Source organism: Oncorhynchus clarkii, chromosome 7 (genome assembly GCF_045791955.1).
Source record: "Oncorhynchus clarkii lewisi isolate Uvic-CL-2024 chromosome 7, UVic_Ocla_1.0, whole genome shotgun sequence".
Classification (NCBI taxonomy): Eukaryota; Metazoa; Chordata; class Actinopteri; order Salmoniformes; family Salmonidae; genus Oncorhynchus; species Oncorhynchus clarkii.
In genome coordinates this window covers 41,672,412-41,697,858 of record NC_092153.1, presented here as the reverse complement: position 1 = coordinate 41,697,858, position 25,447 = coordinate 41,672,412, and the positions used below count along the sequence as shown (strand labels likewise).

At 40.7% G+C, this 25,447-nt stretch overlaps 2 protein-coding genes across 2 annotated transcripts; one reads left to right on the top strand and one right to left on the bottom strand.

Moving 5' to 3' along the window:
* Positions 1-489: 489 nt before the first annotated feature.
* Positions 490-6,915, bottom strand: LOC139414244 (uncharacterized). Its single transcript, XM_071162144.1, has 3 exons — positions 6,826-6,915; positions 3,135-3,284; positions 490-1,842 (listed from the first exon to the last, which is right to left on the bottom strand). Exons 2-3 carry the CDS (start codon positions 3,280-3,282, stop codon positions 683-685), a joined length of 1,308 nt encoding a protein of 435 aa, XP_071018245.1. The 5' UTR covers positions 3,283-3,284; positions 6,826-6,915; the 3' UTR covers positions 490-682.
* Positions 6,916-8,930: 2,015 nt separating this feature from the next.
* Positions 8,931-25,200, top strand: LOC139413320 (zinc finger protein 362a). Its single transcript, XM_071160540.1, has 9 exons — positions 8,931-9,265; positions 12,754-12,817; positions 13,215-13,467; positions 13,855-13,980; positions 15,266-15,602; positions 15,710-15,934; positions 20,172-20,250; positions 22,718-22,876; positions 23,113-25,200. The coding sequence occupies exons 2-9, from the start codon at positions 12,755-12,757 to the stop codon at positions 23,227-23,229; spliced, it is 1,359 nt and encodes a 452-aa protein (XP_071016641.1). The 5' UTR covers positions 8,931-9,265; position 12,754; the 3' UTR covers positions 23,230-25,200.
* Positions 25,201-25,447: the final 247 nt, after the last annotated feature.

Here is a 25,447-nt window from a genome sequence, read left to right as displayed (position 1 = left end):
CCTCTGAACTCCGAAGACATTTGAACCTGATGTTAGGAGGTATGCAGCATGTGTCTGCAACGTGGTACCTGTATGAACACGGCTGTTTGTGTGTGTGTTAATAGCTTGAATTTCTCAATGTTATTCAGCCCCCTGCTGTGCCTGTGATCAAGCAGAATCTTATTCCTCGACTCAGAAAACCCCTGAGTGAAGAGAAAGCTTTGTTGTCGTTTCATGCCTAGCTACAGCCCAATGGCAGTAGTGTTTAGAGCCAATTCTTGTTAAGCATGCATTATAATCACTTGCCTTTTGCTGAGGTAAGGTGAAGTCAGATCATCTCCCATCAAACTAATCTAAAATCCCCCCCCCCCCCCAATCTACTGTTTCAGCAAACTAATTATTGGGTTGCATGTCTATAGATCTGGAAAGCAAGCCTCAACCTGACTTTTTCAGCACTCCTCTGCAGCTTCCCAGAGATCACTCGGCACGCATGAATAGACAGTCACAGTCAAGGGGGATTCGTTTACTTTATCATTGACAGGTAGACCAGCTGTCTACAGTACATGTAATATTCATCTGATCCCACCCCCGGACAATACCTAATAAATCCCTCTCAACACAATCCCATTCCCAAGCCACACTTTAGTATCTAACACTACCCCCATCCGGGTTTATTGTCCAGTACACTGACTTTATGCCTGTGTTACATTGACTGGGAGAGCCCTGTGTTGTCTGTGGCTTCTTTGGGTACAAACAATAAGAGCTTCAAACTCCACTCCAGCATTGTCTCTATGTGCCTGATCAGTAGGATGTTCACGCTGAGATTTAGAGGTAACACACAGACAATGAGCAGACACACAAACCCTGTCATTATGTTTACCCCCAGGTAGGGAAAGCCCCACTGCCCCATCCCACACTGGCTCCTGTAGGTAGAGCCTGTGTGTTCCTCCACGGTAGTGCTGAGAGGCATGTCTCCTAGTCCTTTTGTCTCTCTGTGTTCCTCTAGTATGTCTGCTGACAAACACTCCAACGATAAGAGGACAGAGTATCCATGGTGAGCCAGTGATAGCTGTATGTTGTTCCCGGAACATGGGCTGTGAAGGGAGCATCTGGACCGTGTTGTCTCTGGGTCAACAGACTGTGTGTCTGGCACGTCTGACGTGGCAGGGTTTACAGCCATGCATGGTGCAGCGAATGTTTGTGCGGGCAGTTGAATCTCAGTGCCATGCTCCTCCTTGTGTGTCGTTGAGTGTGTGTCCGTCTCTGTGTGGGCCAGGTGTCGTCTGAGCAGGCCCCAGCCCACCGTCAGCACCAGCAGGAGGGCCAAGGTCACGGTGGCCAGGGCCCAGCAGGGCTCACCCAGAGCAGACAGGACATTGTTGGGGAGGCTGGGAAGGCACATAGTGAGGGAGCTGGTCCTCTCCATGCAGACCTTCACCCAAAGTCTCCAGCTCTGACCCCCACAGACACCACAGAGAACCCACACCAGCAGACAGCAGAGGAAGTAAATGATGTGGGGCAGGCACTTTTCCTGGTCCTCTCTCCCTCCTCTCTGGCTGTCTGTGTCCCTGCTCTGCCCGTCCTCTACCTCCACTGTCACCCCATGGTGATGTGCAGGAGCTTTAGAGGCCAGAGTTTTACTACGTCCGCCCGTGTCCCCGTCCACTGCTCTACCTCTGCCACCATGGACCTGGGGCCACTGCAACTTCATGGCAGTCTCCACGGCAACAAGAGGAGTGGTCATCAGCAGCACCGCCCAGTAGGTGTGGCTGAGGAAGAGCAGGAAGCGCAGGGCAATGACATCAGAGGACGTGGAAAACTGAGGTAGCCAGGGGTCTGCAAACCAGAGGACAACCAGGATAGCTGAGGGACAACAAAGACCAATCAATCAAATAGAGAAATGTGGAGGATGGGACTAGAAGCATGGGGATTGGGACACTGAAGTAGGCCATAGGAGTATAAAGAACTCCCATTTAAATTGTAAGATCACTAAAGTTCAAATTCAGTGATTAACACAATGTTTAGCACATTGATATATTTTGCCTTTCTGTAATACACATCGTTTCCAGTGTTTACGACGCTGAAGGTGCAGGTTGACGGTCACTAGACTTGACACTGAATCATATGGCTTATTCTCACATCTGTTGATAGCGGTTGAGGCCAGACTGGATGACCAAGGACACACTGATTATTCACTGTTGTACTGTTATCGCTGACATCCTGTGAACACTGTATGATTCTATAGGAGCTGACAAAGTCACTGCCTTTTGTTTTGACAGCCTGTCTCCAGGGGCGTGTTCTCTTCTTCTGTGCTGGGTTTACAAGGTGCTTCTGTGCCCTGTTGGAACTTGTAATAAACCAAATTGGGGTCGTTCCAAGAATAGAGTACATTTTGGGTCGTGTTCATTTCACCTAATTGTAACACATTTTCAATTTCATAAAAAAAAGCGTTGTTTTCCCCTTCTCAAATAGTTAAATAAAATTTTAAAAAATGACTATAGCAAGTGCCAATAAAGTGCATTAAAGTAACAGGATTGACGGTAGCAGGGTGGACGACTTCATCTTAAAAATCAGCCATAAATCCCCTTGTGACTGGGGGAATGGAAGCTTGTCGTGTGCAACAGGGAGAGCTATTGAATGCTTCACAAAACAACGTAAGCTGTTAAAACATGTCTAGCCTGACTATTAGATGTTCAATGTTTCTTTTAACATTTTTAAAAAGGAATAATTTCACCATATTAAAACGAGAGTTCAGGGTTGACCTTAAAATGAGGGACAGACGTAAATGAGTCACTCATCACATTAAATAAATAATAATATTCAGAAGTGACTGTCAAAGCAAGAACATGACTAGGGCTTTACAATGATGGTGAAAACGTGGAGAAACAGTAGACTTAAGTGGGTTAATCTTCCTAGAAGTTGGGGAAACACGACGAGGGACATTTCAAAATGCAGATTTTTGGTCTTTATTCATGTATAGAATTTGATGTATTGTATACCAGGTTTTTAAAATTCAAAAGGTGCACAAAATGTACTCTATTCATGGACTTTAGCAACTGCTCCCCTTTTCTGTTTTCCAGACAATTCTTATTACAAGGAAAAACAGGTGGTTGTAGCTGTACACAGCAGAGATGGGGTTAGAGGTGGACACGTACTTGTGACTACGAGGTCTGTGAAGAGCAGCAGGCAGTTGCAGCAGAAGCTGACTGCACTGAGAGAAGCAGTGACCATGGGCAGGAAGAGAAGACTGCAGGCCAGTTTACACACACACACCACAGCCGCTCCCTCCAACACACCATCCATGGCTAAAACAAAACAACACAGACAAGAGGTATATATTATAAACCATTGTTGGATTATCACTGGATTTTTTTTTACTCCAGTTGGCGCATACACTGATCACCACCCAGGTCTTTTCACTATATAGGACCTGGGTGTTGAAACTCTGTTTTGTTAGGCACCCTGAGAGTCAAGGGCAATATTCACTGTTTGAGACAGCTTACTGTACGTACAAAACATAGCATCTAAACTCAATGTATTAGACCCCTAGAATGACTTAAAGGCCCAATGCAGCCATTTTATCTCAATATCATATATTTTATGGATAACAATTTAGTACGTTATTGTAATAGTTTTCCATTAAAATTATAGCAGATAATACAGAAATAGCTTTTTCTCAAACAAGAATTTTGGAGTGTCTAAGTGCAGAGAGGTTTGGAACTAAAACGTATACCACCTGGTGACATCCGGGCAAGCCAAAACTCCACAGATGCACAACGTGCTGATTAGAATGTATTTTCAACCAGCAACTTTCAGGAAATAACACTGATCAAATGTTCACTTTTACAGTGTTAGGGCTCTATTCAATCTGTATTGCTGAAGTGTTACAGATAGGAAATTACCTTTAAATGTCTAGCGCGCTATTGGGCCGTCATCTGCAGCGTTTACCGACATGAATGCAATCTCTACTAAGGTGGGAACATTGCCTTGGAATTTCAATCACGCTTTAAAGCTGTATTTCTGCGATACGGATTGAATAGAGCCCTTAGTTTTATAAGCTGTTGTACAACATGATACAAATAACAGGAAAAATTATTTTGATTGCAGTGGGCGTTTAACTCAAGACCCATCATGTGAAATACTATAGCAAATATATGCAAGCAATACTTTTAAAAATAATTTTATGCTGTTGTCATCTAAATGATGTCGATCTGCTGCAACAGATCAATATTTATTTGTGTAAATTAGCATTAATCCATGGCCTTCTCAGCCACCCATGAATGTTTTTGGTCACTGAAATGTCAATAGACAGCAATGAAATCAGTGTGTGATTTTTTTTTAGGTCGTTTTTTTGGCCTTTCAACTTTTGAGATCCATAACAAACTTATTATCATATGTATTATCTTTTTATTTCGATCATCTGTAATAAGGGTACGGTTAGGGTACAGTATTATTGGGAGTACAAAAATATACAAATACACTTAAATGTACCTTCAGAGGTACACATAATCTCACATGGTATTCTTCGGTACCTTTTAGGGTACATGTGCGGATAATTTTGTATGATGGTAAATTTGTGTACCCAATATTCTGAATATAAAAAAAGGTACAATCACACACTCAAAAAACATGCCCATCATTATCATATTTCCCAGCATGCTCTTTTGCAGATAGATTTGTACAAATATTTGCATGAACATTGATTGATTCCATTTTGTCTAGCAGAAGATCAATAATATGCATTTACTGAAATGGTTGTTCCTGTTTAGGTAGTCCAATTTAGAAAATTTCCCCAACTTGGCAGTCATTCTAAATGCAGGTTGCGTGTGAGCCAACATAATGTGACTATGTCGCCAGCAAACCAGGAGTTTCAGACCACTGTGTTGGGGTAAAACTGTCGAAGTATGATATACGGTATGTCATGTATTGTGACTCATGAGTTTAACTTCAATGATAAAATATTCACTTAGGCACTCACTTGATGAAGGCTACAGGACTGAAAGCCATTGAATGCAACAACCATGTCTTTGTCACTTGCAAACACAGTCATGGGTGGTACTGGTAACTATAAAATTAACTTAAAAAGGCACACTGGGATATATGCAAATAAGGTTTTATACCCTATAAACATAATTACATTGTGCATGTTTATTCATACGGTAATTATTATTTACATGTCCCCCCCCACCTGGGATTTGAACACGCAACATCTTGGTGCACAGCATTCTAGCTAGCTACTTCCCTCACCGTAATGTTAACATAACTGCGGAAAAGCAGTGATTAGAACACTGTATTATATAACTCTATGTTCTATCCCCTCTGGAATCCTGAAGGGATTCAACTGTCATCACACTAGTGTCAACATCACAACATCACTGGAGCGATGTAATGACTTTTTACCCTTCCGAGACGTGTGTGTGTTGTTAGTATCACATCATCACTGGACAGCTATAATGACTTCGTACTCTTCTGAGATGGTTCTATCAATCTCACTGTCCGGTTGTTGACTGTTGAAGGTACAACAACACTGTGGTTCACAAACTGAGGGGCGCAGTGGTTCGGCAGGGGGTGCACAGGGGAAACACGTTAATTTCAAATACCATTTTATAAAACAATGGCAGCACTGCCATGTTGATCTGAGCCTTGCTGTTGGAAAAACACAATAGTGTATGACTTTCAGCTGTCGCAGATGATATATTCTTATATTCTGAGAAAATGGTAACCATGTTCTATCTATGTTTGGTGGGAGGGATCTTGATGTAATTTTCTCCTAGCCCTTAGAAAACTTACCACAGGAATGAGCTTGCAGCGTTACTGTAAAACATGTCTAAAACATTATTATTGAATATTCTGAGAACTTAGTAATCACGTTCTGGGTCAATTCTGTTTGACATTAGGGGGAATGGTAATTTTGACATGTCATGGAAAGATTCCTATGAAAACGCTAGGTAATTACCTGAGACTGTAAGGGAACGTTCTCTAAAGTTGTGAGAACGTTTGTTGTTAGCTGGGATCTCACACTCCATTGAATACAGGCAGTTGACGCCAACACCCCTCACCTAATATTCCAAAATGTTTTCAAATTATGAGATGTATCCACCAATCTAAAGAGAGGAATTGGCTGAAACTTGACAGCCTGCCATTCCGCTCTGTGGACAACGAATTCCATTCTTAGGGCGGAGACACAAGCATCTCGTCATTATATCCAGCAACTCTGGCTGCAGTGAACAGCACGACTTTCCTCTCTAAACAGTGCAGAGGTGGTAGACGTCTGTAGATGGCTTGGTAACTTCTGTTTGACTTGACATGAAACGAAACTAGTGTTTAATCCCGGTGCTGAGCTAGTGCGTAGCAGCAAATTAATGTATAACATGTTGTTGTAGAAAGTTATGCATGTCCCTACTGCAACCAAATTGATAATCGCTAGAGTAAATGTTTATTGTGTTTGCTCTTCTCCGAATATCATTTGAGTTTTAAATGTTTAGAAATGCAGTAAATAAGCTTTAACTTTATTTATTTGTAATCATTGGGGAGGGTGGTTGTAAATGTGCCATACTGTAGGTTTAGCTGAAATGACGCAAATGTCATGAGAACTCTAGCACACGAACAGACACTCCTCCCCCATGTCTGATTTGTTTTGAGTTATGCCTCACTGCCAGTTTCTGTCTTTAAGCAAACTAACACTCTCAAGCCCATCTCCACCATCTTAAATCCTAGCAACAATCGAACAGATGAGTCTAAACTACAACCCACGGCAATGCATATTGGTGGTCGGTCAATGATCCCAATTCAGTCAAGGAGTGAGTTTGAAAGAAAATCGTTGTGAAGTTTGAATTAGTACCTTACCTGTGCACACAGGCGCCTCCAGCAGCACGTCAGTGTGAGCCAAACAGCTCTCTTCCTTTCTATCCACCTCCCCACGCCCCTCCCCCTGTGGGACATGTTCAGTCCAGGGGGGCAGGGTTCCGGTCTGTGCTCAGAGGGCACTTTCGGTACTGTACTTTAGCTGAAGCCAAGCCCAAAAGGACAATTCCCATAGCCTGCCCCATAGAGAAGTCCAATTTTAAAATTCCAAAAAAGACACTTTCATTATCACCTTTGTACCAAAAATATCCATTGAATTTTCCCAGTTATTTTCATTGTGGCCGATTTTTTTCTCCATCACTCACGGCCGAAGATATTAACATTTAATATTCACCCAATGTCTGCCATCCTTTTGGATGTAGACGTGCCCTCCAGGACGTCTATGTCGCCAGATGTTACAGAAGATCATCCAGGACATCAGCCACCTGAGCCACGGCCTGTTCACCCCGCTACCATCTAGAATCTAGAAGGCAGAGACAGTGCAGGTGGTGGGACCGAGAAACTGAAAAACAGCTTCTATATACAGGCCATCAGACTTTTAAATAGTCACCACTAACCACTAATCGGCCTCTGTCCAGTACTGTTAGAGACTGCTGCACTATGTACATAATCATTGAACACTGGTTACTTGAATAATGTGTGCATACTGTTTTACCCACTTCATATGTAAATACAATATTCTATTCAAGGTTAATCTTGTATAACTACTGCTGTACACAACTGTTCTATTTATATACTGTCTATACACACCATTATATACATATATATTTATATTCCGGACTATGCCATTGCTGGTTTTGATATCTCCCAATTCCTTTGTTTTATTTTTTAGGATTTGTGTCTTTTTTTGTATTGTTAGGTATTACTGCATTGTTGGAGCTAGAAACATAAGCATTTCGCTGCACCTGTGATAACATCTACAAAATATGGGTACTAGACCAATACAATTTGATTTGTTGTGTTCGTATCTGTCTGTCTGTCTCTCCGTCTGTCTGTCTAGTGAAACTGGCACCTCTGTGGTGTCCTTTGTAGATTGATGTGTTCTGTTGAGAAATGAAAGCTTGTTGTTGGGCAACATTGCCATTGATAGTAGACTACTGTTTTACATGTCCATAATGTGATCACTCAGATATTCTTATCTAATAATTCGGTACTGCCATCTCATGCTGAAACGTGCACATAACGTTCAGGTTGCAAAAACACATCTCTGATAGCAGTGCTGCAGGTCAATTCTAATTTAAGGTCGTCACTTCAGGAAGTAAACTTAAATAACAATTAAAGCATTTTTTAACAATCTATTTACAATGACTTCTCGATCAACTGAGCTATTTATTTCAAATGTTTTTCCATTTTTGGATTTTAAATTCAAATCACTTCCTGAATTGACAGACCTCAATTCGAATTGACCCCTGCCCTGAAGCCCCCACGTTTTATGAGTTAGGCTCGCTTTATCGCTTTATGGAGTTTATTAAAATGTACTTGCTACGATTGTGATATGTTGTTGTCTCACCTAGCTATCTGGATAAGAGCGTGTGCTAAATGACTAGAATGTCAAATGTTATGGAATGAAAAGTGGCTAAATGTATCATGGTTTACCAACAAACTGATTAAATCACACAACTAATGGTTATTACATGGTAATGCATTATATTTATGCCTATTCAAAATGTATAGCCTTTTTTTATTGTAGTATATTTATTATTGTTTCAGGGTATAACCAAATATTCTACTTTGCGACATAGGGGCTACATGGGCAGTAATTTAACCCTGGCCTCATCCTCAAATTCTTTAGAGTTGAGAAGTAGTGAAGACACTATGTGAGCGTGAGAGCGTATTACTATGAGGATGTTTGATACCCAGTGGTGTAAAGTACTTAAGTAAAAATACTTTTAAGTACTACTTAAGTAGTTTTTTGGGGGTATCTGTACTTTACTATTTATAATTTTGACAACTTTTACTTCACTAAAATAATAATTATAGTTTTTACTTCATACATTTTCACTAACACCCAAAAGTACTCGTTACATTTTGACAGGAAAATTGTCCAATTCACACACTTATCAAGAGAACATCCCTGGTCATCCGTCACGTAAAGCAGTTGAGAAATGATGATGCCTTGATATTATGGTGCAGACAGTTGACAGCCTGTCAAACGAAAAGCTGTCACCAATTATGTCACTACAATGAGGCATATCCTAAACCAAGTTTATATCGCAGCAATTATGTCAATTCTGAATATCTTTAGGCCTATTTTGTAGTTTTTATATTTCCAAAATCTGCTTCAGTGAAAGCAAATCCTCGCCTGCAGCACCCAGAAGTGAACAGTAGGCGACCCGGAAGGTCTGAACTCCGACTGAAGGCAAGCAAAAGGAACATCTTATTATTTTATAAAATATCATTAAATCTACCATCGAGGTGTCAGGTTTGTATACATTTTTTCTCCTCTCTTGTGTGCAAATTTAAAAACGTTCGGCTGCATTGCTATTTTGAAAGCAGTTATCGCTACCATTTGAGTCGTCAAAAAGTTCAAATAAAAAAATACTAGCCATAACCAGAGCATATTTGAAAAGGACAACGTTCTAGTTATATTGTGCATAGCACACGGAAATGCGGCAGATGAGATGCAGTTATGCTACTATTCTGGAACTAAATTATGGATTTGCATAGCGAGAGAACCCAGTTGTCCATAACGCATTGCATTTTGCAAGGCATGATTGTTGTAGGAAGTGTCTCGTTTTTTTTCTTCTTCCTCGAGCCGGGCTATTCAAACCTGCAAATCTAAGTAAACAATCATCCGAACACTTACGCTAATGCAAAGAAATGGATTACAAATGTGCATGCATCGAGACACGTTTACTTTTTTTAGGCGAATTAGTACTGTACATTTGGGATCTGCAGAATATGGCGTCCAGTCCTTATAAAAAATAAGACAGGCTGCCATTTTTGTTTTCCTTTTGTCTGAATTCTTTAAATAAAACTGTCTGAGAATGTGGGAGAGGCTGTGGAGCGAGGCACCAGGGGGGGATCAGAGTTGCTCTGCAGTCAAAATTATCTTTGTGATGTGTTAGCGTTTTAAATTCTAAAGGTTTTTATTTTATTTTTGATCTGCAAATAAACGTAGACGTCCAGATAGAATAAGGAAAAGTTAAGTAGGCTAACTTTTGTTTTTAGTTCACAAGTCTAGACCAGCCTCAAGTGATTTGTCTACCCTTGTTATAGGCTGATAATTGAGTACTCATTTATTTTCTGTTTTAAGATAATGATTTATAGAGCAAATAATAGCCTATAGTATTCGTATTGCAAATATGACGTTGGGCTAATGTTGCACGATTGACACAGGCTGACTATCTAATTTGCCGCTAATTGTCTGAAGATGGATAACTTGCAGCCTAATATTTTTAATTTCCTTAAACACGACTAGCCTATACATTTCGGTCTATGGGTTACAGTAATTTTAAAAATCGTACATCTGACTGGCGAAGAGCAATAGACACCATTTTGAGAAACAGCAGTATTTGGGTTTTTATTGCGTAGGGGCATGACACAGAACGATAAAATCACTGATATCGGTTCAAATTGACTTAAATCTGCGGTTCTCACCACAGATGTTTTCAGCATGCAGCTATTTCTGCGGTGACTCAAATAGTTTAGGTGGTTCACTGTCTGTAGTTTAGGTGGCTATTTCACTGTCTGTAACAACTAATGCAAAATAGTGTAGTATTTCAATTGAAGACTTGATTCCTCAATACAATTGAAATTTGATTCAATATTGTATACTGTCACAAATGTGGGTTAAATTCTTGTTGTTGTTATTAAAAAGTAATGTTGCTCTCCTTGAATAGCAACTTGACCACTCCTTATACATAATGGAAATCAAGCCATGTTTGCATGTGGGAAGGTAATGGGATACATTTGCTCCTTTGTTAAACATTTTTGCAGTGGTCAACTCTTTGATGGTTGGCACATTTTACAGAGTGTGGCTTCATTCGGAATTAGGCATTATGGGGATTTCAAGGGGCTCAGTCAATAACAAGAGTGAAGTGTGTTAATTTCCCAACATTGATCCCGGGGACCCAAAGTGTAGAACTGTGTTGGATTTTACTCCAGCTGAGTAACAATAAGAAACATAGTTAGTATATCAGATTAGCAACCTATTATCACCTATTCTTTCTGCAGCCTTAGTTACGTGGAAGAGTTAAGATTTAATCTATTTGATTGTCTTGCTAATGGGAGTAATTGATTTAGATTGAAACCTGCACACAGAACGTTCCGGGCACTGAATCTTTTTTTAATGATCTTGCAGCTGGACCTGATCCAAGGCTTGATTCTCAACCATGTCCATGTTATCCCTGAAATAACCTTTAAAAAAGTCTGTCAGTTTAGTGTCGAGTTAAATGTGATTGATTTATTGAAAACAGTATACAGTCTTGGTTCTAGGGGTTGCCATGGCATAGACTGATTCCCCCCTGTTTGATTGTTGATTATGGCAGTAATACATTTGTAGGCGTTACAGCCTCCGGATGCTCTACACTCCATCTCGAATACACAAAGGACTCTACTTTAATATAGTTTGACACTTTCCTCTGTTGCTTATGAAGATGTGTTGTTATTATCACCAACATCAAACATGGCATATCAAAGACAGAGACAGCCGTCATATGGGGGAGATTATCAACTCTCTACCTATATTCCGCTCTTGCCCAGGAGACTCAGAGTGCCTCCAGGAAGTGAAATGGACACCCTGTCGGCATGATTAGGGAAATATTTTCTGGGGTTTTGTTCATACGGCTGGACGTATCATTTTAGTTTATTTTGGCTGATGCAAGTGGACTGTGTTACGCTGCTGCTAAGTCAAACAGACTTTAGAATGGTGGACTGTGCCAAAACACACAATGCAATATGTCATATAAAGAAATGAATAAGGCTTGAAAAGAGAAGCGATGGAAAGAAAGCCCACAGATCGCAGACATCTATGAGAGAGCAGCAGGCTCTACCATGGGACAAAGAGCAGCAATGCCACTTGCCCCAAATTCTTCCAAATGTGACTTTTTCATAGAGAGATTGGAGTAAAAGCCTGTTCAATGACATTCACTCTAAATTGATTCAGTGGAACGTCAGGGAGCAGGGATATAGGTTATTTTGTTCCCTATGAAAATATCGACAGTGGAGGCTACAGAAATACTATCTATTTTCAAATGCCTCAACCATCAATGCAATTCTATCTTTAATCACAAAATGGTATAGGGAACTGCCAATATGACAAGTGTTTCTTAACAAGCTATAGCTCCCATGTGATGTTATGGTGTTTATTTGGGGAGATGCCCATTATGCAGTGTGATGGTTAGAGTGTCTGCTGATGGAGAGGGAGAATAAACAAGGCCTCATGGGTATTTCCCTGCCTAATGAGGGGATCCCTGTTGAGTCACACATTTTATTTTATTTTTCCTTCTTTGAATAATTTCTTGCGGAATTGAATCCTCTGCAAATTCTTAGCTGTCTTGTGGGGTGACGGTCGGGAAGTTGTGACTCAGAAAAGTGCGATTATTAAGCTCTATACTTAGCTACAGTGCGTGTGGAACTGGAAACACAACTTCCGTGATGGACATGACGGAGGAAGAGGAGGGGAGAAAGTTAGAAAGTAGTTCCATTTACTTTGAATCGTGAGGCTAGAATACAATACATTTACAAACGTACGCCCAGTGTTTGGCAAGTGGCTAAATGGCCAGCATTAACTACATGCGTCTATTGCAAGAAGTCTATTGGAGATTCAGCAACTATTTATGAACTCATTAAAGTGCTGCAAGCATTTGAAAGAATTGTGAGGCTGAATTAGCTGTGTTGTTGTTGTCATATCTATTTATATGGACAGTGTGCAGAAGGTAGTATTCACATCTGGTCTGTTCGTCACAGGATGGCTGAACCTCGTTTTAATAATCCCTACTTCTGGCCCCCACCACCCAACATGCCTGGCCAGGTGAGTACTGACTGTCTAAGACTCTACCCTCACATTCAACAACAGGGTAGTTAGTATAAAAGAGGATGAGGAAGAGGATGATGATGGCGGACAGTAGACTGTGAAGATTGTCAATTATTATTCTAGGTGATGTAACATTGAGACCCATGAGCAGTGAAAGGTATTTTGCCCGCTTGATTGTCATGCAAATGTCCATGTAAAGTATGCACTATTTTTTTACGACTCACTTGAAGAGAGGACATAGATTACTGTTAATGTGCTTAGGGTACATTGTTGAGTTATTTTCCTGTGAGTCCATTGGAGGGAGCCAAAGCAGAACAAATGAATGTAAGCCCACACAGACGTTAACTAAGGACTGTTCTTCTGTCTCTGTGTGTTGTTGTCTCCCTGCTGTCAGCTGGATAACCTTGTGTTGATCAACAAGATCAAGGAACAGCTGATGGCTGAGAAGATCAGACCGCCCCACCTGCCGTCTTCCACAGTTGCCTCCCAACAGCAACTGCTGGGGAATCCTACACAGACAGAAGCTGGGCAGCATGTCCAGATGTCAGTTGAGAAACTGCAGCAGATGCAACAAGAACTCCATGCCCACAGCCCGTCCCATCCAGACATTGCCCTGCACGCCCGGCCAGCCTCCAGCTCTGTTGCAGGTACCCTGACCGCCCACCACCTCCCTTCACCAGGCCAGGCTCCACTGTCCATTGACCACCACCACCACTCACACACTTCTATTCTCAGAGGCGGTTCAAATCAGAATGCGTCTCTACTGTGTATGTCTTGTGATCACACCCCCTCCCATCCTCTTCAATCTCATCAAGTGATTGGCACACATCCCCTCACTTTTTATAAATACTTTTTGTGTCACTTGTAATTACTGTAATAGGCCTACTTATAATCTTTTTCTATCGTTGATAGATGGATGGGGAAAATACTTGTTGAGCCTTGTATGAGCCAGGCTTTATATTTCCTGTTAATTTTCTATGGTAAGAGTTTTTTTTTTGTGTAAATTCTGTGACTTTTCTGCACATCTCTAACAGGACGTATTCTTGGTGATGTAAACTTTAATCTGGATGATAAAACAGCTATAAAAGCTAGAGGATTGTGGGAAGACTGGCATTTGCGTCAAATCATAGACCAACCCTCTAGAACGAACCACCTGTCAGGTAATCACATGATTTTTTGACACAGTAATGCCCGTCTGGCACATAGGAGAGACTGGGGTTAGTTCAGCCAAAGGGGTAAGTTGAGCCATGCTTGTTTCTAGGAAACCATACACAAAATGTATAATTTGACCAAGGTCATCATTTCATGGAGTCTGTGAAGAAACCATATGGAAAAGGTGTTAAGCAAGTTAGGTCCAAAAAATAAATAATTCACCACGTCAAATTCATTTATTGTGTTAAGAGGTTTCATGATGCTTGTATCTAAACCAAAGTAGGTCATTTAAAAATAGTTCTATACATCAGTTGGGGGTCTCTATAAGCTACAATATGAGGTCCTAAACCTAGCATGAAAGTACATCCTTGTAACTGTGTGGGCTAATATAGTCAAAATGTTTGCCTTGGGGTAAGTTCAGCCAATGGCTATGGGGTTAGTTGGTTGATCCTAAGGCAAGTTGAGCAAATTGAAGCGTTTTCTTCCCAGGTGTAATGCAAGGCATATGAGGTAACAACAGGGCCTGGCCTGTGTTAGGTGTTAAAAAAAAGTACAACATGTTTGTTAGGTGTTAAGAAAATGTTAAAATGTGTTTAAAATGATTTAAAGGCAACAAAAATAGCTTAAAATGATTAAAAGGCACAAAAAAAAGTTATTGTGATTAATTGTGTTTGGGAAATAAAGATAGACATGGTTTTAAGAAGGTAGTGGTAAAATTTCATTCATTACAGAAATTGTAGGCATCTTTACTTACCCTGTCCCCCATCCGGAGTAATTCGTGCAAAGATAGCACTTTTTTAGACAAGCTATGTTTTCATGAATTCAGATTATTTACAGGGATACACAACACCCTAAAATATATGTAGATATCTTTGTTAGAAATAATACTATATTTCCCTTGACAGAGTGATGCTGAATGTAAAAAATGGCTCAACTTACCCAACTCTCCCGCACGGCAAGAGAGGCAGACTTCCATAGCCCATTCCAAGATTCCTGTACTGTTGGCCTTTAGAGTAATCCAGGCCTCTCAAAATGTGACAGGACTTTTGGCGTATCAACGTGATTTCAAACTACTTCAGCCAACAACTAGGCACAAAGAGTTCTCCTATGTTGAGCGAATAACTAAAAGGGAACATGTCATTAGTTAATTTTGAGCATTGTCTCTGAAAAAGTATGCACAATTTTAAGAAGTATACATGTAACTGACTGCATTCTTCTGTTGGAGATTAGTCATTACATAATTATGCAGTGATTATTTAGTTTGTGAGTCATTTTTACCTCTTGACTTGCCAGGTCTGCCACTTTCCTCTCGAATGGGCAACCATAACACCTCAGAGGCCGTCACTCTGACCACACCCACCTCCAATAGTCTGAGCCGACTAGGCGGAGCCCCCTCACCACATCATGTCCTCTCAGGCTTGGCCAGTGGCCCTGGGATGGAGCAAATCAAAAGTAACGGAGGCCTTGCTGGACTGCTGGGGCCCCCTCCCAAGATGGAGGGGCGAGGCCGTAAGAAGATAAAAGCTGAGAACGGTGGTGGCTCTCTGTTGGTGGTGCCTTACCCCATCCTAGCCTCAGGCAATGACCAATCCTGCCACACCATCACCCCCAAACAGGGCAAATGCTACAGGTATGAGCACACATGAACCTTTTACAGACATGTTGATTATCCTCCAAATGTCTTACTGTCATATTGATTGCTTCCGGTGTCTTCCATGTGTGTGTTGTTTTGCACAGGTGTAAATCGTGCCCGCTGACCTTCTTCTCCAAGTCAGACATGCAGATCCACTCCAAGTCCCACACAGAGGCCAAGCCTCACAAGTGTCCTCACTGCTCCAAATCCTTCGCCAACGCATCCTACCTGGCCCAGCACCTCCGCATACACCTGGGCGTCAAACCTTATCACTGCTCCTACTGCGAGAAATGCTTCCGCCAGCTCTCCCACCTGCAGCAGCACACCAGGTCAAATCATGGACTAATTTGATCATCAGTTTAATACTGTTTTCATGTACTCACCAACTAGGTTCTATAGTGTAGTGATGATGATGATGATGATGTATCTTTCCCAGAACCCCAAAATCATGTGTGTACTACGCTTTTAAAGTGTATTTACAGTAGTGTTAATTATTTGCCTTCATAGATTATACATTTTAATATATATATACAGTGCCTTGCGAAAGTATTCGGCCTCCTTGAACTTTGCGACCTTTTGCCACATTTCAGGCTTCAAACATAAAGATATAAAACTGTATTTTTTTGTGAAGAATAAACAACAAGTGGGACACAATCATGAAGTGGAACGACATTTATTGGATATTTCAAACTTTTTTAACAAATCAAAAACTGAAAAATTGGGCTTGCAAAATTATTCAGCCCCCTTAAGTTAATACTTTGTAGCGCCACCTTTTGCTGCGATTACAGCTGTAAGTCGCTTGGGGTATGTCTCTATCAGTTTTGCACATCGAGAGACTGACATTTTTTTCCCATTCCTCCTTGCAAAACAGCTCGAGCTCAATGAGGTTGGATGGAGAGCATTTGTGAACAGCAGTTTTCAGTTCTTTCCACAGATTCTCGATTGGATTCAGGTCTGGACTTTGACTTGGACATTCTAACACCTGGATATGTTTATTTTTGAACCATTCCATTGTAGATTTTGCTTTATGTTTTGGATCATTGTCTTGTTGGAAGACAAATCTCCGTCCCAGTCTCAGGTCTTTTGCAGACTCCATCAGGTTTTCTTCCAGAATGGTCCTGTATTTGGCTCCATCCATCTTCCCATCAATTTTAACCATCTTCCCTGTCCCTGCTGAAGAAAAGCAGGCCCAAACCATGATGCTGCCACCACCATGCTTGACAGTGGGGATGGTGTGTTCAGCTGTGTTGCTTTTACGCCAAACATAACGTTTTGCATTGCTGCCAAAAAGTTCAATTTTGGTTTCATCTGACCAGAGCACCTTCTTCCACATGTTTGGTGTGTCTCCCAGGTGGCTTGTGGCAAACTTTAAACAACACTTTTTATGGATATCTTTAAGAAATGGTTTTCTTCTTGCCACTCTTCCATAAAGGCCAGATTTGTGCAATATACGACTGATTGTTGTCCTATGGACAGTGTCTCCCACCTCAGCTGTAGATCTCTGCAGTTCATCCAGAGTGATCATGGGCCTCTTGGCTGCATCTCTGATCAGTCTTCTCCTTGTATGAGCTGAAAGTTTAGAGGGACGGCCAGGTCTTGGTAGATTTGCAGTGGTCTGATACTCCTTCCATTTCAATATTATCGCTTGCACAGTGCTCCTTGGGATGTTTAAAGCTTGGGAAATCTTTTTGTATCCAAATCCGGCTTTAAACTTCTTCACAACAGTATCTCGGAACTGCCTGGTGTGTTCCTTGTTCTTCATGATGCTCTCTGCGCTTTTAACGGACCTCTGAGACTATCACAGTGCAGGTGCATTTATACGGAGACTTGATTACACACAGGTGGATTGTATTTATCATCATTAGTCATTTAGGTCAACATTGGATCATTCAGAGATCCTCACTGAACTACTGGAGAGAGTTTGCTGCACTGAAAGTAAAGGGGCTGAATAATTTTGCACGCCCAATTTTTCAGTTTTTGATTTGTTAAAAAAGTTTGAAATATCCAATAAATGTCGTTCCACTTCATGATTGTGTCCCACTTGTTGTTTATTCTTCACAAAAAAATACAGTTTTATATCTTTATGTTTGAAGCCTGAAATGTGGCAAAAGGTCGCAAAGTTCAAGGGGGCCGAATACTTTCGCAAGGCACTGTATATATATATATATATATATTTACCTTTATTTAGCTAGGCAAGTCAGTTAAGAACAAATTCTTATTTTCAATGACGGCCAATGAACATTGGGTTAACAGCCTTGTTCAGGGGCAGAACGACAAAGTTTTACTTTGTTAGCCCGGGGAGTCGATCTAGCAACCTTTCGGTTACTAGTCCAACGCTCTAACCACTCGGCTACCTGCCGCCCCTCTGTGTTTTTAATATACACTGAGTTTGCAAAACATTAAGAACACCTTCCTACTATTGAGTTGCATCCCCCCACCCCCCTTTGGCCCTCAGAACAGCCTCAATAGGTTGGGGCGTGGACTCTACAAGGTGTCGGAAGCATTCCACATGGATGCTGGCCCATGTTGACTCCAATGCCTCCCACAGTTGTGTCAAGTTGCCTGGGAGTCCTATGGGTGATGGGTCATTCTTGATACACACACCAAACAACCCATTTCATAACCTTAACTCAATTATTGATGTGATCCTTTGCTGTGTATTTTGTTTCCATTTGCAGCAACATGATACTTCAACCAATCCTGGAGCTTTAGTAACTTGCAAGCTACATGGTTTTGTGCATTTTGTTTTTATTTTACTAGGCAAGTCAGTTAAGAATATTTTTTTTATTCACAATGAAGGCCTAGGAACAGTGGGTTAACTGCCTTGTTCAGGGGCAGAACGACAGGTTTTTACCTTGTCAGCTCGGGGATTTGATCTAGCAACCTTTCGGTTACTGGCCCAAAGCTCCTGCCGCCCCGCTACCTGCCGCCCCGCTCCTTAAAAGCAGCCGAACTGGCTGTGATTGGGAACGATTCCCATAAATAGCCCTACAAATACAAATTGGTATTTTTCCGCGCATCTGCTAAGATATTTTTTTGTATTTCCTCACATAGTTTATAATTTGACTCATGAAGTTATCTTAGCAAACATGTCACCATTGGTTTAGTATGTTTTTAATTGCATAAACATATCACCAATCAGGAGGATAGGCCTATTACGCATTCAAAATTCTAGAAAGTACCATTTTGATCATCCGTAGGTAAACATAATAAACACTAAAAATAATCCATTTAAAGTTGGCCGATACTTCTACAATCAACGTCTAGGCCTGTCAAGCTATCCCTTGTGTATCAAGAATGTCCATCACCCAAAGAACTCCCAGGCAACTTGACACAACTGTGGGAAGCATTGGAGTTGAGCGTGAAAAACCCAGCAGTCTTGCAGTTCTAGATTAAGAAAACGGTGCACCTAGCACCTACTAACATACCTCGTTCAAAGGCACTTAAATCTTTTCTCTTGCCCATTCACTCTCTTAATGACACACATACACAATACATGTCTCAATTGTTTCAAGGCATAAAAATCATTCTTTAACCTGCCTTCTCCCCTTCATCTAAACTGATTGAAGTGGATTTAACAAGTGACATCAATAAGAGATCATAGCTTTCACCTGGATTCACCTGGTCAGTCTGTCATGGAAAGAGCAGGTCATCTTAATGTTTTGTACACTCAGTGTATACAGTTGAAGTCGGAAGTTTACATACATTTTAGCCGAATAGATGTAAACTCAAGTTTTTCACAATTTCTGACATTTAATCCTTGTAAAAATCCCCTGTCTTAAGTCAGTTAGGATCACCACTGTATTTTAAGAATGTGAAATGTCAGAATAATAGTAGAGAGAATGATTTATTTAAGCTTTTATTTCTTTCATCACATTCCCAGTGGGTCAGAAGTTTACATACACTCAATTTAGTATTTGGTAGCATTGCCTTTAAATTGTTTAACTTGGGCCAAACGTTTTGGGTAGCCTTCCACAAGCTACCCACAATAAGTTGGGTGAATTTTGGCTCGTTCCTCCTGACAGAGCTGGCGTAACTGAGTCAGGTTTGTAGGCCTATAGAGTACCAGTTTTTCAGTTATAGGATTGAGGTCAGGGCTTTGTGATGGCCACTCCAATACCTTGACTTTGTTATCCTTGAGCCATTTTGCCACAACTCTGGAAGTGTATGGAAACTTCTGACCCACTGGAATGGTGATACAGTGAATTACAAGTGAAATAATCTGTCTGTAAACAATTGTTGGAAAAATGACTTGTGTCATGCACAAAGTAGATGTCCTAACCGACTTGCCAAAACTATAGTTTGATAACAAGAAAATTGTGGAGTGGTTGAAAAAGGAGTTTTAATGACTCCAACCTAAGTGTATGTAAACTTCCAACTTCAACTGTATATATTAAGATATTTTCTGACTTTATTGAACCGACAGAGAGGCTTACCGTAGGGAAAGATAGAGTGGGGTTGTGTCAAAGGGCAGTAGGCCAGATTTTTTTCCTATGTCGACACCGTAGACACGTGTGCCGGATGCTGCAGCTTCATTAAATCTCCTCTTTACTATATCTTTTACAGGATTCACACTGGAGATCGGCCCTATAAATGTGCCCATCCAGGTTGTGAAAAAGCCTTCACTCAGCTCTCCAATCTGCAGGTATGAACTGGACTGGGTTTTCAGTTAACCACATCCTGGTCTTTTAACCACACCTCTTGCTCCCCGGGCCACAACATTTCCATCAACCTACACACACACACACACACACACATCAAACCTGTTCTAGTTTTCAGTCAGTCAACTTCTGTAAAATGTACTATGGGGAAGTCACGCTCTTGCGACTTCGGTTGAAGGACCTACAATCACGCCTGACAAATCCGATAAGCGTAAGACTAGGCTTTATTCTTTCGTTTACACCGCTCTTCACCTCGGTGTGAACAGGAACAATTTTAGCATGAATCACACTACTAAAATAGACAATTGGAACAAATTTTATTTGACACATACCCCGAATGCAACAGGTGTAGACTTTACAGTGAAATGTTTACTTACGAGCCCTTTCCCAACAATGCAGAGTTAAAAAAGTAAGAACATTTAGCAAAATAAGTAAATAGAAACACATAAAATAACAATAACGAGACTATATACAAGGAGTACCGGTACTGAGTCAATGTGCAGGGGTATGAGGTAGTTGAGGTAATTGAAGTAGTATGTACAGTACCAGTCAAAGGTTTGGATACACCTACTCATTCAAGGGTTTTTCTTTATTTTGACTATTTTCTACATTGTAGAATAATAGTGAAGACATCAAAACTATGAAATAACACATATGGAATAATGTAGTAACCAAAAAGTGTTTTATATTTGAGATTCTTCAAAGTAGCCACCCTTTGTCTTGATGACAGCTTTGCACACTCCTGACATTCTCTCAACCAGCTTCATGAGGTAGTCACCTGGAATGCATTAACGGCCTTGTTAAGAGTTAATTTGTGGAATTTCTTTCCTTCTTAATGCGTGTGAGCCAATCGGTTGTGTTGTAACAAGGTATGGGTGGTATTCAGAAGATAGCCCTATTTGGTAAAATACCAAGTCCATATTATAGCAAGAACAGCTCAAATAAGCAAAGAGAAATGACAGTCTATCATTACTTTAAGACATGAAGGTAAATCAACAAGAAACAAGAACTTTGAAAGTTTCTTCAAGTGCAGTCGCAAAAACCATTAAGCACTATGATGAAACTAGCTCTCATGCGGACCGCCACAGGAAAGGAAGACCCAGAGTTACCTCTGCTGCAGAGGATAAGTTCATTAGAGTTAACTGCACCTCAGATTGCAGCCCAAATAAATGGACCGCAGAGTGAAGGGAAAGCAGCCAACAAGTGCTCAGCATATGTGGGAACTCCTTTAAGACTGTTGGAAAAGCATTCCAGGTGAAGCTGGTTGAGAGAATGTCAAGAGTGTGCAAAGCTGTCATCAAGGCAAAGAGTGGCTACTTTGACGAAGTTTGTTTAACACTTTTTTGGTTACTACATGTTTCCATATGTGTTATTTCATAGTTTTGATGCCTTAACTATTATTCTACAATGTAGAAAATAGTAAAAATAAAGAAAAAACAATGAGTAGGTGTGTCCAAACTTTTGACTGGTACTGTATTCAGCTCTATTTACTCTCAGATTTGAAAATGCTAATTAGAATCAAAGTAGACATCATGCAAAGACTACAAATTCATGCAAGCTCCTGCATGTCATCTCTAGCTGGCATGGGTATTTATGGGTATTATGACTCATACTGTGGTACTCTATAGGATAAAATGGTGCTGCAGCAAGTTGGGCATCACCAAACACTTTTGTGAGGTTTATTCGATGTCACTGCTCCCAGTGTACTTACAGCTGGGACAGGGGAAAGTCACTACGCAGCGCACCATGTACGCAATACCTAGACTGCCTGCATTTGGGAGCATCAGGTCTGGATGGTATCCCATCGGCCCTTTCATTTAGTATCTGTTGGGGTCAGCATGGGGCGTGATTATGTTTCCCCATAGTATGCTGTACCGAAGTTGACTGACTGAAAGGGAACGGAACGTTATGACTAATTACTTTTCGCTGAAAGTGAAAAGGGAAGTTAGGTAAAACAACTGTTTGGCCCTGCGTTGCCTGTTCCTCGGCTTGGTAAAGAGTGGTATTAAATTGAAGGAATGAATCCGAGCCTCACACTTATCTCCTGTGGAAGGCGGGGCTTCCAGTGAGGAACGAATTGCATTGGCCTTGTCAGGCGGGATTGTAGATCCTTCAACCGAAGGATTTTGTCCCAGAGAAGGCAATAAAAACATATCAAATCCACATAGTCACAGACAACAATGCTATTCATTCTTCTTATATTTCACACACATGCTATTATACCTGAAAATATTGACAACCTTTGGAAATAATTGTTATTTTATGTTTTGAGTTATTGGATTTTCAGCATGATTTTCCTCTATTCCCACCTCTCATAATTCTGGTCAGATGATGGCCTGGTTTGACAGGAAGTGCATTTCTAACAAGATAAAGTTTCCCTACCCTGAAAGTCTAGATAGGTCTTTGAATCGTGTAATGTGATCACTGTGTCCGTCTGTTTCCCTGCCTCAGTCTCATCAGAGACAGCACAACAAAGACAAGCCCTACAAGTGTCCGAACTGCTACCGTGCCTACTCGGACTCCGCCTCACTGCAGATCCACTTGTCTGCGCATGCCATCAAAAACGCCAAGGCCTACTGCTGCAGCATGTGTGGCAGAGCCTACACCTCAGTGAGTAGGCTATGCGGCAGCATGAGCTGATGTTTTCACAGGATGTGGGCAAACATGCTCAATGTCGTTAGCGACGGAGTCCTAGTGTTGTTTCTTAATTCTCAGTCAATATATAAATAGTATTGGTACTGTAGCTCATCGCTCTTTTAAAAATGACACTTTTGGGGAAGCATTCATACCTCGTTGTCTACTGAAGCTTGGTGTTAACTGAACCTTTATTTGATGTTTGTCCTCAGGAGACCTACCTTATGAAGCACATGTCCAAACACACGGTGGTGGAACACCTGGTGAGCCATCACTCTCCACAGAGGACGGAGTCTCCCAGTATCCCCATACGGATCTCCCTCATCTGAGCACTTCGCCCTGACACCCTACCCTGACACCCTACCCCTGACACCCTATCCCTGACACCCTACCCCTGACACCCTACCCCTGACACCCTACCCTGACACCCTACCTTGACACCCTACCACTGACACCCTACCCTGACACCCTACCCCTGACACCCATGGAGGAACTCCCTGTAAGGTCACACCCCTCCACTTAAGCGTAATCAATCCCAGATATTGGCTTTTATTTGTTTGTTTGTATACCCCATGTGGGTTTCAAAAATGGGTCAAACTGTATTTGTACCTTATCAAGAGGGAGACTTTTTTTTCTGTCATCTATATGGTGTGATTGGGTAATGTTTGGGACATCCAAAGATGATTTTACAGCACTTTCAGGCCTCATAGTATTGGCCAAAAAGGTTTTTAGTCTACTAAGACAATAAAAGGCATTGCTCCAGGCAGCTAAAAAGTTAACCATAGGTGTTATAATGCATTAAAGGACCACTCCTACTATGTTTTTCTATATTGTCCTTTTCTCTCTTTACGCTTTGCTAAAGTATATTTACATTGGGAACTTTACCTTCCTTTTGTTTAGGTCAACTAAATCATGTATCCAAGCATTTTTTTTTGCCACGCCTAATGTCAATGTTTGCATCACTTTTGTTACTTAAAAAGGAATTGTTCTCATGTAAGCTTTATAACGCTTAAGTATGTCTTCTAGACAACAATGCACACAAAAGGCTTTCAAAATGGAGGGCCAATACCTATGTTTTATTGTTGTAGTTTTCATCTTGTTAATATTATTGTCCATGGTATTGAAAAGGACACTGCTTAAGGCAATCCTGAAAAGCACCAAAATATATTTTGAATCTGATGTTGGTATTTGTAGAAACTCAGCATGTAAGAGTAAAAATATTTTGGTGACGTATTGAAGAAATGTAGCACAAAGAATTGTCCATAATGGAACTGACATATTTGTTGGTTCAAGCCATTACAGTACCTGACAGATTTTCAACCAGATTTTAATGGAGGCAGACAACTCATTTAAAATCGAAATGTATGAAATATCTTAACACACATTCCATTATATGTAACATTTCAATGTGACTCGATTGAACCCTCTACCATGTGTCATGATGTGGTCAATTACATGCATGAGCTCTGCCTGTGTGCTACAAAGATTTGTTTGCCGACGTTGATGAGGAAGGGGTCTCCTCATATTTCCTTTTATCTTACCTATGAAATAGGAATGGAAAGTACAAATACGAGAATCCACAGGTTTGAAACCAAATGAATGTAATCCTTCTTAATTTGTATATTTTCCCCGTGTTTGCCAGTGATGGATATGGTGTGCTGTCTGGTAGAAAATGCCAGAGCACATTACAACATGTGATACCTCCTGGCCTTTCATTGGTTAACACCTGTGAAGCTCTTTGCGGAAGAACAACATGTGCTGCCTCCTCACTGTCTCCTTTTCTATTGAGTGATTATTTGTACATATATTCTGCATCTATGTCCTGCAGGTTATTTTATGCCCTTTAATGTTTAAATTGAAAATGAGTAAATTCCTGTTTTGGGTGTCCCATGAAATATGTATAGATATCTTTATGTACAAAAAGACCTCCTTGTGTCTTGTAATCATTTTGCTCTCATGTCTAAATATGAATGATTAACATTTTGTTCATTTTATACACATTTAAGCCTTAACTTGTATCATTGTATTACATTTTATTTGCCCCATATTGATGCCTCTCTGTACCCAGTGTTTTATGCATTTTATTTCATAGCATGGAATATACTGTAAATAAACTATATTAACTGTTAATCCCTTTTCTATAGTAAATGATTATATAGGTCTAGCTATTATTACAAAAATCATTGTTTCATTTGTCATGCATTGTGGTACCATGTCCACATTACACGCAGTCAAGACTTAGAGTGAATTGACTTTGTGTAAGAATGAGCAAAAAATAAAACTATTCAAATGTTCCAATAGTTTGGGATTGTTTTTATTGGCCAATATGTCCTTACATAATAATGTATAAATTATACTTCAACACCTACATCAGCGTTTGATATCAACTGTTATTCCTTGGCAAACATTTATTTCAAATCGGTATATGATGCTGGAGATACTTGACTTTTCAGGTAAGCTACCTGTGTAAGGTATGCACTGCAATCAGGAATGGTCAGCTCATCCACCTGAATCAATAGATTCCCTCATGCCTGTTCATGCCCCCAA

What these genes read in the sequence shown, in the direction of transcription:
- LOC139414244 (XM_071162144.1), bottom strand. Translation starts at nt 3,282, where the DNA reads ATGGATGGTGTGTTGGAGGGAGCGGCTGTGGTGTGTGTGTGTAAACTG. An exon ending in CACAGACCTCGTAGTCACAA is followed by an intron (nt 1,843 to 3,134) that starts GTACGTGTCCAC and finishes GTTGTCCCTCAG; the next exon opens with CTATCCTGGTTGTCCTCTGG.
- LOC139413320 (XM_071160540.1), top strand. Translation starts at nt 12,755, where the DNA reads ATGGCTGAACCTCGTTTTAATAATCCCTACTTCTGGCCCCCACCACCC. An exon ending in TAGAACGAACCACCTGTCAG is followed by an intron (nt 13,981 to 15,265) that starts GTAATCACATGA and finishes TTGACTTGCCAG; the next exon opens with GTCTGCCACTTTCCTCTCGA. An exon ending in GTGGCAGAGCCTACACCTCA is followed by an intron (nt 22,877 to 23,112) that starts GTGAGTAGGCTA and finishes GTTTGTCCTCAG; the next exon opens with GAGACCTACCTTATGAAGCA.